Source organism: Ischnura elegans, chromosome 4, assembly GCF_921293095.1.
Source record: "Ischnura elegans chromosome 4, ioIscEleg1.1, whole genome shotgun sequence".
NCBI lineage: Eukaryota > Metazoa > Arthropoda > Insecta > Odonata > Coenagrionidae > Ischnura > Ischnura elegans.
Window position 1 is genome coordinate 8,337,167 of NC_060249.1, and position 15,713 is coordinate 8,352,879.

The 15,713-nt window shown below is 40.1% G+C and overlaps 1 protein-coding gene across 1 annotated transcript in view; it reads right to left on the reverse strand.

Moving 5' to 3' along the window:
- LOC124157037 (facilitated trehalose transporter Tret1-like) overlaps positions 1–8,705 on the reverse strand; it is a 40,605-nt gene extending 31,900 nt beyond the window's left edge. The window contains exon 1 of the mRNA XM_046531504.1: positions 8,279–8,705. Within this exon, the coding sequence (XP_046387460.1) occupies positions 8,279–8,394 (116 nt within the window). The 5' untranslated portion in view covers positions 8,395–8,705. The remainder of the gene's footprint in view (positions 1–8,278) is intronic.
- Between the last annotated feature and the right edge of the window lie 7,008 nt (positions 8,706–15,713).

The window sequence follows — 15,713 nt, forward strand, 5'->3', positions numbered from 1 at the left end:
GAAATGTAATACTTCTAGGTAGATTTTATCAAAGTATTGATACTTCTTTTTCTTTAGGCTTTTCTTTTTCTTCTTTCTCAATTGTGGTAATATTTCCAATTGAAGTAAACAACATGTAAATAGGCCCTCTCGCCGGAATCAGCCAATCAGAACCGCCAGGGTCACGTGGTCTCAATTTTCGCCGCCTAAATCTAGTACATAAATGTTATATACTCTATTATAAATATGTATCAAATATTAATGGTTGAACAGATATTTTCGCGGTAATTTTACAACATGGCCTGCTGGTTTAACTTTAACGCCATTTATTCTTCATGCAGTATTTTCCACTCACTTCAAAAAAAAATTAAGTAAATAGAAACACCGCTAATTTCTAAAAGATCCATTGAAAGTTCTTTTTATGCTAGGAATATAAGCGTATAGACGAAAATCGTACACAAAACACACCGTGTAACAAGTCATTATGCTTATAATTAAAATGTAAGTGCCTCATCAGGGGCGGATCCAGGATTTCTTTCTGGGAGGGGCACAAGCAAGGTCGTATCCAGGATTTTGTTCAGGGGGGGGGCACAAGGATACCTTGTTATACAAAACGAGCGAAATTATAATGGGACCGTATTAAAAATCTATCATATTTTTAAGGGTCTGGGGGGGGGCACGTGCCCCCGTGCCCCCCCCCTGGATCCGCCTATGCCTCATCATACTATAATTTTGAGTGTTTAACCGCTGGCTGCTCTAAATGGATTCAAAAAATTTTGTTTGAGTAAAATATTGCCGCAGTTATTTTCTTTGCCGTAGTTGGGAAATTTAGATATTATTCATTGAATTTAATAAATGCTGTACATACCTACACACCAATGGTTTCAATCGAAGTCTTATTGATTTGATGTTTGGAAAGATTTCGAGATACTTTCCAAAATTATCTGTCAAAATAATTTGAATACTCTTAATTGAATGCATATTATTCATTGGTAAACATTAGTAAAAAATAATGATTAAATGAATTTTATTAACTGCACAATTTGTAAACATAAGCTGACATACACATATTAAATCCTCCGAAACAGCCGTCAAACTTTGTGAAATATTCTTTCCTGCATTAGATGGAGGATGGAGGCTTAAAACGATTGGTAGATATTAAACCCTTTCCGCGTAGTCCAAAGACCCTCATAAGAAGGTTAAATAACATTGAATTGTAAGGGTCTTTTTCCTTTTTTTATGCACACTATGTTAAGGGTAGTTTATTTTACAACGATTGATATGTGATTTTGCATTACGATTTCTCGTATCAGATTGCGTAAAACCAATCCATACTGTCACCCGACCAAATAGTCGACTTGTATCAATATCATTAATGCATTCGGATTATAGTAAACATATTTTATTACAAGTACCTGGCAACAAATGAAGATCGAAGACCTCTTTCAAACCTCCCATATGTGACGTGAAATCTCCGAGAGTAACGATGACTTCACACCACACCAATGGCGGGGAACAGACGGAAGAGTACTCGTTCCATACCCTGAAGAAAATAGGATTCTCCAAACATGGTGTGGAAAGGTTTTTCAGCAAAACAGTGAAAGGGATTTGATATGTCGCACTCGTATGGCCTAACCTTGAATACGCGGCGAGTATATGGGATCTGACGTAGAAATATTTAATCCGTGAACTAATTCAAACGTTAAGGAATTTGAAATTAATTTTAAGTTACTAAAAATTTAAGCAATTTAAATAAAAAGTTAAGAAATTTTGATCGATATTTCGAACGTGAGGCACCGTCCGTACACCGGTCTTGTGATATTATCGCCAATACTTAACAAAATTGTGGACATTGATTTCAGTAACATTTTTTCCGTAAATAACGATACAAAAAGAGGATCATCGGATTGCCCTCAGATATTTACGTAAAAATTTTTAGAGTGTCCATCCGGAGAAATCATCTGCGACCGTTCGCGACGCAAACAATTTGATGTTTTTAAAGTGCCGCGCAGTCCGCAGCTGCTCCATGAGCGCAGCAGAGTGACGCGGGAGTAATCCACCAATCAGGTGGCACCTCCAACGCCGATATGACCCATGAGAGACCATCGAAAATTTGTCAAGGCAGGCATTCCCTGAGGACGATAATGGATTAAGCTGTCAAAACGTCGGCAATGTGCCAAATCTGACCAAAAATTGTTTAAAAATGCTGTTGAACACCACTCCATTGCATTCAAAAATCTTAACCAACAACTTTAACAAGAGTAGGCATCAAAGAAAAAGTTCAGTGAATCTCTTGGAAAGCTTTTTAGGCACGTAATACCCCTTCGTTTTGCAATTTGTTTTCTAAACAGGTTTTCATTGGGATTCACAAAAAATCTTCAATCTCCAAATAGGAATTTGCAGAAACCTCTTGAAATCTAGTAATTTTCATCAGCTGTACATACAGGCCATATCTTGGGAACGTTAGCACATCGCATAGAAATAGGGCATGAATGCATTAAAATGCCCCTCCTGCTGCTCAACCGGAGTCACACCGTGGGGAAGAAAACGCGATAAGCGAGAATTTAGGACGGCAGCGATAATTTCCTCTCGCCGCATCCTCCTGATGGAGCGAGTGCTTGTGAAATGTCCCCCTGGCGGCGGCGGCGGCGACTAGAGTCCACACTGGAATTGTTGTCGCTCCGCACGCATAAAAATCAGATTTCAAAATCGCCACTCGCGGCGCTACCAGCCATCTATATCCAGAGTTCTCTGGATTGCTCTCTCAACACTACTCTCTCATCATATTGTCTCAATTATTATGCACACTTTTCTGTTTACATTACGTACAACGTAAAACTGATATGCTAAGGTATTAAACTTTGAAATAAATCACAGCCTTTAATCAACTTAAGCCGAAACTAACCGAGAAATTGATCTTCATTTGAATACTTACCCAATACAATGAATTACATCAACTTCTAACTCTCCTCACAAATTGTGGAAGACGGCTATGGTTGCCACTTAACCATCCCGCACATTTGTAACCATTTCGCCCTCATCTCAGGATTACAAGAAAAAACAAAAACACGGAACCCATCCCTGCAACTAATGGAGCAGTTTGGTGCAGAAGAACCGCTAATCTCTCTTATTAATCAATTACAAAAATGGAAAAAAAACTGCACCAACTTGATGTTACGCCTATGCTAGAACACAGCCCGCCATTAATGATGAGGCTAAAGATGGCGGATTGCGAAGACTCAACTTCGTAGTTATTATATGGCAATATAGAGACTCAGTCTATATCCACTATTAATAGGATATATTCGGAAGTAATATGAAACCAGCGACGGTTCCAAGGGGGACAGGGGTCTTTACCCACCCCTCCAAATTTTATCAAATATTTTTAATTTTTATTATTTTAATAGTTTTTGTACCAATGAATATTTTTTTTAATGTTCAATTTCACCTGTTTTTAAGAGTAAAATCGAAATTTTTGGCTCCAAAACGCGTAAAAAATGGGTGTTTAAAAATTTTACATGGGAGAACGCTTCTTTCGTCAGGGAGCCTCTATTCCATAGCCCTCGGACCCAGGTCATGCCCCTCCCACCAAATTTGATGTTGAATACGCCCATGTACGTAACTAAGCCAAAAAAAGCATGTTAACCACACATTTAAAGTATGCGAGACGATTGTCAACTAAAAAGACCATTTTCACTGTGATTAATGGCGAAAGCCTCGCTGAACGAGTTACAGTTGCGTAGTGGCGCCGCCGAACAAAAAGAAATGCTCGCCCAAAATGACTCGAGTACTAATGCAATATTCGTGTGCTCGCCAAACGGCAACAGAGAAAACGCTTAATCGCCATGTTCTGTGGCCTCCTTTGGTTGAGCTATTTGGATGAGGTGACCGACAGCTAAGGTCAGTAGGGTGGTTTCCTATTATTTTTTTATTGCCTAAATCGAAAGATTATTACTCCTGGAGTACGCATTTTACGCTTTTAGATTTTTAAATGACGATATCTATTTTTCGCGATTAAATGAAAAGTGAAAATTTTCAAGCGCGCGAAAACGCGGTAAGTATGAAGGCTGGGAAAACCCCGTGTGACGTCATTCTGGTTCCCGCTGTCACCATGTGAGGTGACATTGGGGCGAGGCTTTGAGCGCTGATACGATGCATACCTCCTAGCTGGTAGCGCTTGACTTAAATAAGGATTATTAATACCTTATCAAACGAAGGAAACTTTCCGACCATAGGCAGTTTTAATAGGTGATTATTAAGAAATGTTTCCCTGAGCTCTGTGCCTAATGCATGCTTTGGTAACCTCAGACGATGTAAAACTCCTATCTACTCGTATAGAAACTAGGACTCCCTGTGATGTCACGTGGAGTGGCATCGCGTGGGCGCCAATATGGCCTTTTTCAAATGAGGATAAAATTGACCATTGCCATTTGTCTGAACTGGGTTTTCCAAAATCAAATAATTTTTATATTAAGAATAGACTAATGATGAGTAACGAATCGCAATCAATGCCTTTCGTCTTATTTGATGAAGGAAAATACCCTATTGCTCCATGAGGGAAGGCCAGTTTGCAGGAAACTATCACATTAATTATAAATTAGGATTAGCATAAACACCACCTTCATAGCTTCGGAGCGATAATGGAAAATAATTAGCGTGAAGTGAACACCATCTTTATGCGATACTACGACAGCAAATTGCGACAAATTAGGAATTGGAGGTGACTGATGCTACCTCTCACTACGCTGTAATATCCTTCGTCGGAAATCAATCTTAAGTCGCAGAATTTTCACTTTTAAAACCTGAAATAACCACGAACTTGTCATCAAGTTTTGGGTTACACAATCACCCGCGTAGTGGTCCTTCAGGTTTCGCGTTTCACGCACGAGTGATTGCAGGAAAGTGAAGGCCATTAATCGCCAAACGATCGAACGCGATTCAGAATATCAACCGTAATCCTAACAGTTTCTCACAATGGAACTGATCCCTCGACGTGAGCAATTTCGCGTCGCTTTTATCCATGAACGGCCTACAATTCAAATTTTGGGATGAAAATATTCAATTGCATTTAAAACATAGTAAATAGGTATAACATAAATGATAGTATATATTATAATAGTTTATTTGCAGAGTGCTAAATAATTAGTAAATAATGTAATGTTTCTTCGGAGATATATTATGGCCCAATTGGGCCATTATGGCCCAATAGTTAATTTGCATTGATGAAAAAGAAATTCAAAAGATACTCTATATAAAGAAACGAAAGAATGATGTGGGCTTCTGTGTATCCATAAACAATAAATAACATTAAAAACACTTAGAAGTTATTGACGTGGCACTGATCCTCTCGCTACCATACTGTGATTCATGTAGCATCAACGTAGTTCGGGAGAACTTCAAGAAATGACGGTAGTTTACTATGCCTTTACGTCACCTGTTTCTTCCGAGTCACATTGCCCCAAGTCCAAAGAAATACGAGAAGACCTCTTATGCTAGCTGGGTTGAATAGTGTACCGCACGAGACTCATTGGCCAATGCATAACATGGAGACACAACAAGAACCATAATGCCACAGATGATATTGCGTCCCTATGCACAAGAGTTAGTCCCTTTACGCAAGAATGTAACAATGGTATAGTGACTAAGACCATATCAATAGGTAGCGACTCATTTAAATGATTGAGTAGATAGAAGGGATAGAAAAATTATGACGAAACAAAATCTCGCCCATTCACCAATCCTAAAAAAAAATCAAATTATGAACGCAAGAAAGATGCCGCCCACCGTTCATGAGTTGGCGATATCATTAGTCTTGGTTGATTTTAACGCTCAGGGAAAGTATTTACTTGATGGAACGAATCAGTCAAAAGAGGGTGAACATCAATGAACCATGCGAGGTTAATGCAAAAAGATCGAATAGTAGCTGATGAGCGGTGACATGAGTTCCAGACGTCATCAAATTATCTGTCGGAGGCTTATGAACGTTAATTTTACAGGCTTGAGAATTGCTGACACATGGAAAAATACAGGACTCTTTAATTTTCTCAATTATTATTGTCATGAAAGTATTCTACCTAATAAGGAAGTTTTTCATTAGTATTTACTAAGTATTCTGGCTCTATACCCTCCCTTCATGGACTTCTCTCTTCACGTCACAATAAGGACTACTCTCTTTCATTCTACCTAAAAATCCTATACTCTTCCTTCCCTCTCCTTTGTTTATAGAATATTCTACCCTCTAATACTGTTTTCAACATTCCCTCCCCGCTAAGTACTCGCTCCATCCATACCTTCTGTCTCCCCTGTGTCTCATCTAGAAGCTGCCTCTATCGTAACAGGCTCAACTTTTTGGAGGTTCATTTTAATAAATAAAAGCGAACAAACTATGTATAAATCCACCAATTTATTTATGTGGTACTACTAGTTTGTTCGCTTTTATTTATTAAGCTGCCTCTCCTCACCCACCATGTCCACCACTTCGTCATTCCTCTTCCTCTCCGTCCACTTCACATTCTCTATTCTTCTCCAGACCCATATCTCGAGTGCATCCAGTCTTTTCTCGTCCCTCTTCCTATGTGTCCATGTTTCCGCAGCATAAGGCGCTACAGACCAGATCAATTTTGTTTTAAAACACCATCAAAATCTACAGCAAAAAAAATGGTGGACGAGATTTTAGTAAGCTATGCACGTATTTGAATAAATACCCGAGAACTCGTTTGGATACAACGGCACAAAAGCGAATGTTATTGAAAGCCTCGGGCAACAAACTAGTGCACTAATATAAGCCACTTTTGGGTGTTCTGCCGCGTGGTATGAATACTCAGCGTTTCGTTCCTCCTCTAGGAACGTCTCCTGACTATCCAAACATAGTTTATGCTTGTGCATCTGATCGATTTAAAATAATACAACTAGTGTATACATTTAAGGAATTCCATTTAGTACTTACTACGGCAAACAAGTGGTTTCCATGGTTTTTTCCTAGGTATTATTTGTATTCAGATAAGTATATTCACTCAGTATGTTACGCACTGTAACACTTGATTTCTGACGATGGTTTCGGCACTAGTATGTCATTACAATGGCAATGATATTACTTATCAACATTTAGTGACAACCCCATGGCCAGGAATATGAATATCTGTGTGGAATAGCAAGAATAAATTTTCATATTGTACATCGTGGTTGACACGGTTCAGCCGCAAAGGTCAAAAAGCTCACTTCTCAAAGATGGATCTTAATCCTGCCGCAAACAAGTGAATTTGAAACACACATTCAGAGTAGGAAAGCCACCCCCTCCCCTTGCTCCACCTGCTACTTGGATTTGTTTTATGTTTGCGGATTTCCGAAAGCTTCACTCGTGAGTTGAACCCAGGATCCTCAGGTCAGGAACCAAGCGCATTATTTACCACAGTCTACCACGCTTCGCGACTTGGTTCCTCATAGACACGTCATTTTAAACCATGTTTCGATTAAAGTATTACATCATCAAGGTCATACAATTGTAGAAAAATAAGAATAAGTGTGGACCGTACCAAGTGATATTTCGTCTCCTCTTTTAAAGATCTGCATGTTAATCCGCTAATGCTAAACAGTGTCCCCATATACTCATTACCCAGTACTGAGGAATTCGATAAGCTTAAGAGCAAGTCGGACCAACTTAATCAGCCTTATCTTGCGAGATGATGGCCTGATGAAGACAATCGTCGAGGAAAAAGTGGATGGCAAGAACGGAAAAGGAAGACCTCGAACGTAATATATGGAACAGGTAAAGAAGGATGTGAAAGGGAAGAAATACGTAGGTGTAAAAAGGTTAGTTGATAGGAGAGCTGAGTCAAACACACTTCCGAGAGGACATCCTGGAGATAAAAAAACTACCCTTATTTCGAAACGTCAAGCAACAATCCGTGCAAAGCCAGTGAGGAATGTTTAAATTCAATTAACTGGGAAATTATGGCATCAATGAAAAGTGATGAATACTAAGGCATCCTGAAGTAAGATGTTCGAATGACAAAGAGTGAAAACCTTGATCTTAGGTTTTCCCGGCGTATCAGTTGCTGAAAATTTTCTCGGGTTTCCCACCGGTTGATGTCGTCCATGTCTCCCGACGTTTCGATCAGCAACTAGATCGACAACGATAGACGACGATAGACGACTACGATAGACAAAGGAAGATCCCCTGAGGATGATCAGCAAGTCGCTGATCGAAACGTCGTGAGACATGGACGACATCAACCGGTGGGAAACCCGAGAAACTTTTCAGCAAGTGAAAACTTTTGACCTCCACCCTATTCCGGCTGACCTTGCGAGGGGCGTGTCCTCCTGGGTGGCGCCCCGCGGCGCCTCCAATTCCCCTCCGTCCCCTCGAAGCGCCATCAACTGACCGTTGCGCTCCTCATCCTTCTTCTGGCCGTCCATCCCGAGGGCGACGTCACCAGGCACCACGAAATTCAAAAGAGGCGCGTGACGTCACTTGGCACCACGGATTTCAGAGAGACAAGTGGCTTCACTTTTGCACTCCAGAGTAAAAAGGGGCGGGTGACGTCACTTGGCACCACGGAGTCACGAAGTTTGTTGAAGGACAAATGAAAGCGAAGTGATTGGGAATGTGTGGAGGTGTCGGCAGGGTCCCATTCAGAGAGAGAGAGAGCCTTGCAGTGGGCTATAAGTTGGTGGTGCGGGGCGGAAGGCGCGTGGCCGTAGACTGGCGGTCTCTGTTGTTGTGCCAAGATAAGCGAGTGGAGGTTCGGTGGGGTGGGGTGGGGTGGGGTGTGGGGAGGGAGGGGGAAAGGAGACTGGGACAAGAAAAGACAGATGCGGGAGGAACGGGCGGCGCGGCGTGTCGAATGCTCCACAGAGAACAGAGGGCTCGGATGCCCTCCCAATGGTATGGCATGGATAGAACTGATTGTGAGTCAATAGTACGATCACACGATTATCGACTCACGACTACGATCTCAAAAAAAGGCTATTTTGGACTTTATTCCGGCGATTTTCGATTTACGAACACCGTTCGATTAAGAGAAAAATATGGGTATCTAAATTATTCAAAGTCTATCACAATCAAAGATAATAAAAAATTGGTGAACGATAAGATAAGGTAAGTACAAGTATAAAGATAAGGAAACAGTTCATCAGATAGGGAGGTAGGGAGAAAGTAGACTGGGACAAGAAAAGACAGACGCGGGAGGAACATGCTACCGAAGAATCATGATGATACAGTGGATCGACTGTGCAAACAACGAGGAGCTGCTAAGAAGAGTGGGAGAAAAGAGAAGCCTCCTAAAACACTGAAAATAAGATAGGACAATTTATTTTAACACATTATAAGGTGTGCCGGACTGATGAAAGCAATCGTACAAGGTCAGTTTCATGGGAGAGGCTATAAAAGATATGAAAGAGAAGAAATACGTCGCCATGAAAAGGCTAGTGGATAGGAGAGAAGAATGGAGAGCTGCGTCAAATCAGTTATCTTAGGATTGTTGACCAATGATGATGACGATGTAGCAACCATATGTCCAATTCTATGTTTCCTATTTTTGAATGGAAATAATAGAAAATTGGATAAGCAAACTAAATAACGCGAAATATTTACGTACATTAGCATTTATTAAGGGTTTTGTGGAAATACTACTCGTGAATATGAAAAACGTTTTTTAGCAGAACGAAAGATTTGTTTTTATTGACCACACTCAGTGAGTGCTGCAAACAAACAAAATATTCAATTGGTAAAGGCTTTCGCGGTACATGATGCCCTGAGAGATATTTTTGGGTGAACCCGCGTCACAAATGAAAAATATATTCACCAACAGTTTCGTCTCCGGCGCTGTTCCTCGGAGCAATGACATCAGCACTCCTCTACTCAAACCGTTGGTGCATTTTTTTTCAACCCGCAAGAAAAATCGCAAGAGAAAAGATTACTTATAAATATTTTTATGGAAACAATGAGTAAGCAAAACAATCTCTCATGCAACATCATAAAATAACGACAAACACTTTTAGCGACATATGCAATAGATGTCTAACGGTAGGTATATCGATACGCGTTAAATAATTGGTCGACTACAGTGGACACATGGAGATTGGGAAGTGAGTTTGTTGGAGAGGATGATCGTTTAGCCGCTGGACGTATAGTCCCAGGTTCTAAGCCCGGGTAAGGACTCTTCGGACACTCTTGGGGAACAAAAAATCTTCGAAGGACGAGGAGGCCCAAGGGAAGTTCCTGGGTGGGCTCTACCCTCACCTAACCTAATGAATCTTCGGGTCGTATCGCTAAGTGAGCGGTCGGGTACACAATGTCGATGAGTTCGCCACAGATGCGTTCTGCTCGCAAACCAATGCTCAACCCAAACAACCAGTTTACGTTCGGTTAGATTTTTGTGCGGATTTGTTTGTTATGTGAGTGCAGGGAACTTAATATTAACCCATTACCGCAGCCATATCTTACCATTCTGAGCACATGAGGCTCTTGAAGAAAACCCGTACTCCTTTTGGCCGTCGAACTGTCACAGATATGTTGTCAACTGTCAACCATATGTCGGCGAGGCTTGCAACAGATCAATCCAATTATTTGGTAATTTTTGAAGACAATCGAAATAAGCCAATTGGTGGAAAGAGACGGTTGCGAAACGCAAATTTTGTATGGACGCCTCATCATCATCATCATCATTAGTCAACAATCCTAAGATTGATTTGACGCAGTTCTCCATTTCTCTCTCCTATCCGCTAATCTCTTCATAGCTACATATTTATTCTCTTTTACATCCTTTATAACCTGTCCGATATAACTCATTCGGGGCCGTCCCTTGCCCTTTTCCCCTTCCACTTGTCCTTCAACAATAGTCTTCATCAGGCAATCGTGCTTCAAAATGTGGCCAACTAAGTTGTCCCGTCTTCTGCATAAGGATCTTAGGAGGCTTCTCTTTTCCCCCACTCTTCTTAGCACTTCCTCGTTACTCACACGGTCAATCCATTTTATCTTCATCATTCTTCGGTAGCTCTACATTTCGAATGCTTCCACCCCTTAATTCTCCGCTGCTGTGAACGTCCAAGCCTCACCACCATATAGAAACCTGCTCCATATGCAGCATCTGTTGAATCGTTTCTTCACCTCTATGCTTGTACTCTCAGCTATAAGAAGATTCTTCTTTTCGTAGAAAGCCCTCTGGACGCCTCTTTTATGTAAATTACAAGCAAGTATCATAAAAGTGCAGATTAGGAATTGTATGGATTATTTTCAATTTTCTTTCATTCGAAAATATGCTTGCCATGAAGGTTAATTCTTTCTATTAAGGTCACTCGCAGAAATTGACCAACATTAGATTTTGACCTCGTAACCATCCAATGCAGCTATATGGCTTCGGATCATTCTGAAGAAACGTGTTGATTCATCACCAAAATATTTCACTGGATTACCAAAAAAGATCGAAGGAGCAACGAAACAAAATATCTTCACTATCGCGGAAAATTTTCAGGGCAGTAATGGGTTAAGCAGTGATAAATGTGAATCATAATTTTTTTAAATACCATCAGTCATTATTTTTCAGTAAAATCCTTTGGATTGAGAATATTCACTTCCACGTTCGTACAATTTTGTAAGCAAAGCTATTTAAGCATGTGTATCCACTTTCTAAGTGCTTACATTCTTTTTCCGCGCGTAAAATGTTTATCTCAAAGCTTTCATTCCCTTTCTTTGTTCAATTATTGTAACTAAGTAGTTATACCTGAAGAGCTGGATGAAACATTAGATACTAAGGAAACGAAATTCATGCGTAAGAATTAAGAAGGGATGCTAGTGTATCTATGTAGAATAAAATTTGACTATCGGCCAAATCTTTGTAACTGAAATAAATATTTCTTCGAAACCCATTCTCATTGACACAACGAGGGAAAGGATCTCCAATCGCCTCAATGGAATGTTTGAGACCAGGGGCCGTATTCTGTAACTCCAAACCGATCGGTGCGGCACCGATTCGTCGGGTGCGACGTCACACTGACTCCCGGTAAGAAGTCGTGCGATTCTGTACGAACCCGATCGGTGCGGCACCGACGTGAGGGCGAGAGATCGTCGGTAGCCGTACCGACAGCAAAAAGGTGTCGGTACGGCCACCGACTAGTGGGCTTCATCAACTCCCCGGTGCGCATTGTACGTTTTATTTTGTTTTTATCTCATCACCGAGTAAATAATGAGGTTTGCTGCAATGTTATCTTTTTCTGCCCCTTCGAATAGGCCTCTATAATTCACTGTGTCAACATCTATATTGATTACCTTGACATAAATATAAGATATTGGTTAATAAACATTAGGTTTGCCACTATATAATGACTTTCTCTCATTTATGTTACCACTTTCACTCGCTTGTAATAGGATTTCTTTCACTCTATCATCACTTATTTGCTCCTTTGACATAAAAAAGATATTTTTGATTAAATATGAGTTTTGCCGCAATGTTATCACTTTATCTCACTCTGAATAGGCAACTATTATTTCACTCAATCATCATTTGGCGTTTCTCTCGGCATAGAAATAAGATCTTTTTATTTAAGTATGAAGTTTGCCACAACGGTATCAGTTTCTTTCATCTGTAACAGGCAACTATATTTCATTTTATCGTCAGCCATTGATTCCCTTGACGATGAAAGAAGATATTTGTTAATAAGTATGAGGTTTACCGCAATATTATCATTTTCTCTCACTTGGAATGCGCAACTTAAACATATGTATTTCGCCCAATCACAATTTCTTTACTTCCTCGTCATTACACTTCTTTTAATTACACCCAGTTCCATATTTTAATAACAATTTCCTAACTTGTTCCTCTAATATGACATTTACATTTGCTTTTGAATCCTACGTTCACGTTCCATGGTATGTTATTTTCGTCTGCTACGGTGCCAATGGCATAACCTTCCGTTGATAACATTTAGACGGAACTTACTTAATGACAACTATATTACCAAATCATGAATAAATAGCAATATACGGAACCAATATTTAAAAAAAGAAACTACGATCTCAAGGATAGTTTCAATAATTCATTCCAGCAACAACAATCTCCATCACATACAAACTTTATTGTGATGTTGTAATATTGTTTCCTTCGATTCTGTATGTACAGCATTACTACCACACATTATATAAGCATTGTTAACAACTTATTCAATATCGTTTATCTTAATCTAGCAATAAGTCGTAATTTCCGCAAATAAAAAGATTGAGAATGACGACAACAAACTGTGCCAATGAGTCTTCTCTTGTTTTTACCCTTCTTTCATTGGTGGAGACACGTGAAACTTCGGATATAGTCGGATTTTCCCTGTTTGGGAAGGAGAGGGAATCGTACCGACTGGTTTGAAACCGACGACCTTACAGAATCGCTGAAAGTGTCGTCGTCGGTGCGGAATCCGTTGTCGGTACGGTTTGATGTCCAGTCGGTGGGCTTGAAAGGGAAACCGACCGGTGCGGCACCGACGAAATTCAGAATACGGCCCCTGATCAGAGACTGAAGGCATCTTTATTTTTCCTTTTATTCTCGGGTCGTTCACCGAGTTAGGGGATGTTTTTGGGCCGACGTTTCGATCCTCGACTCGAGAATAATTTTCAAGGGAGTGTATAGGTGCCGTCACGGGTCAAGAGACTCGTGTCAGAGGAGAAAAGTACGTCGAGGGAACCCAGCAGAGAGCCAAGGTAGTAAGATAAACCCAAGTGTGCCTAGTAGCGTATTACAGCGTGCGGATTGTGAATATTGTAAATATTTAAACATTGTTTTCTTGCTATTCTTTATCAGCTTTGTATCATAACACTATCTCTGTTATTTTTCATGTAATGCTCTTTTTTGCTGACCCAAGTTCTTTTTTGCAATGTATTTTACTCCATCGGTGATGGAGTAAAATACATTGCAAAAGCCCAAAATACATGGCCCAGAGCGTTATGAATATATATGCCAACAAATTGAACGGTTTCAGGGGTAATTACAAACCCCATAATCTCTGCCCCTCCACTTTCTCCTCTCTTTGCCCACACCCTTTGAGAAGACATTGGAATTCAAGTAAGGAATTTCACCTGAAGATGACACTAATTCTTGAAACACAGTTCGTGTTATAAGTAAAATGTATGAAGTAAAATTTGCAAGTTTTATTGACTTGAATATATATTTCATTCTGTTCTCAATAGCAAAATTCAATCCATCAGCACTATTCAATCATCAAAATGGACTTTGCGTCCCTAGCTCCAATTGACGCAAGCTCTTAATTGCACAAATGACCTCTGCCATCCATTGCCTATTCATTCAAGCAAGAGACAAGAGATGGAAATTGCTCCCGTTAGTGGTTGAGAAACAGACATAATTTGAACGTTGAGAGAGCAGAGACGCGACTTGGAATAGTAAATTTGAATGGCCCTGGGTCGTTCGAACGCGAGAGAAAATTATGGTATATACACGTGAGGTTGAAACAGGGTGAGTGACGGCGATAAGATGTAATAGCAATGATGTAGTGACAGCATAGAGTAAGGACAGGAGAGGGCGGGTGAAGTCAATCCTTCGCTCCCAACATTCCTCGAGCGTCTCTATGGTAACGCAGTATTGAATCACGTGGCTTGCATACCGACCTTTAATTAGTTAGTGAAGTTAAAACTATTTTATTTTGTTGTATTTAATTGTGATATGAGACGACATTTTCCTCCCCGACTCATTGATACGTTAATTTCCCACGCCACATTATAGGTACAGTCACTTTCAAAAGTTTTAGGACAAAGTTTGTGGCGCCACTTCTGCTTCTCGAGAAAATTTAGTTTCCCTTACTCCATTTGTTTTCCTTGCTCACGCACTGCAAATATTTCGCTTCCATGTGAAGATATATGAACAAAGAGGGAGAAGTTACTTGCTAAATTTATCGTTTTGTTTCGATCTTTGATGGATTTAATGATTAATTTCGTGTGCATACTCAGTGTCCTTGCTCCGGTTTTCACTGCTGGTCTGATATTATGTATTACAAAAACGTCAACGTCAGAAGTCGTGGTGGCGTAGTGGAGTCAATGCGACGTCGGCATAGTAAAGGTTGTTGGATCGATTCCCCTGCTTGGAATTAAGATCTCAACATTTTTTTTCCTTTGTAACTCCTTTTGTATTTAATAATGGGTTTCAAATAATTTAAATTCGCTGTAACCGTTGCATATTTTTTTTAATGGTAAATGGTAATATACAAGTTTAGAATTGGGCAAGGGCTGACGTATCATTTTTATGGATTGCTAGTACACATTTTGAACGTTAGGGATTTGCAAAAGGGGTAACCGTAACCCGAGGGTAAGGGGCGCATTCAAACCCAGCGTTGGTATTAACTTAGTGATTTTAGATTGGCGATGAAGGGTCATACATAGCAGTTGATTATTGCATTAATTGGTTTAGAAAGCTGTTGATTATTATTATTTTCTGCAATGAGCTCCATACTTTTTCACCCTTCCCTTGAGACGGATGTTATGTGTGTCATTATATGACGTCCAACTTGACTTACATACAGCAAATAACCTTTATAATCATCACATGCTACTTCATTTGGGTTTTGCGTTGGATGCGTTTTCTAGTTTTCAATCAATGCAAAAATCCAACTAATTTGTCAGAACGGATTCTTCCAAGTTGTCGGCGAGCTGATAATGGGAACCTGTTGATGTTATACCCTATTGCGAATGCACGATCTAGAATTTTATCCAATGAATTAGAAGAAGGCCTAAACCGTCCTAA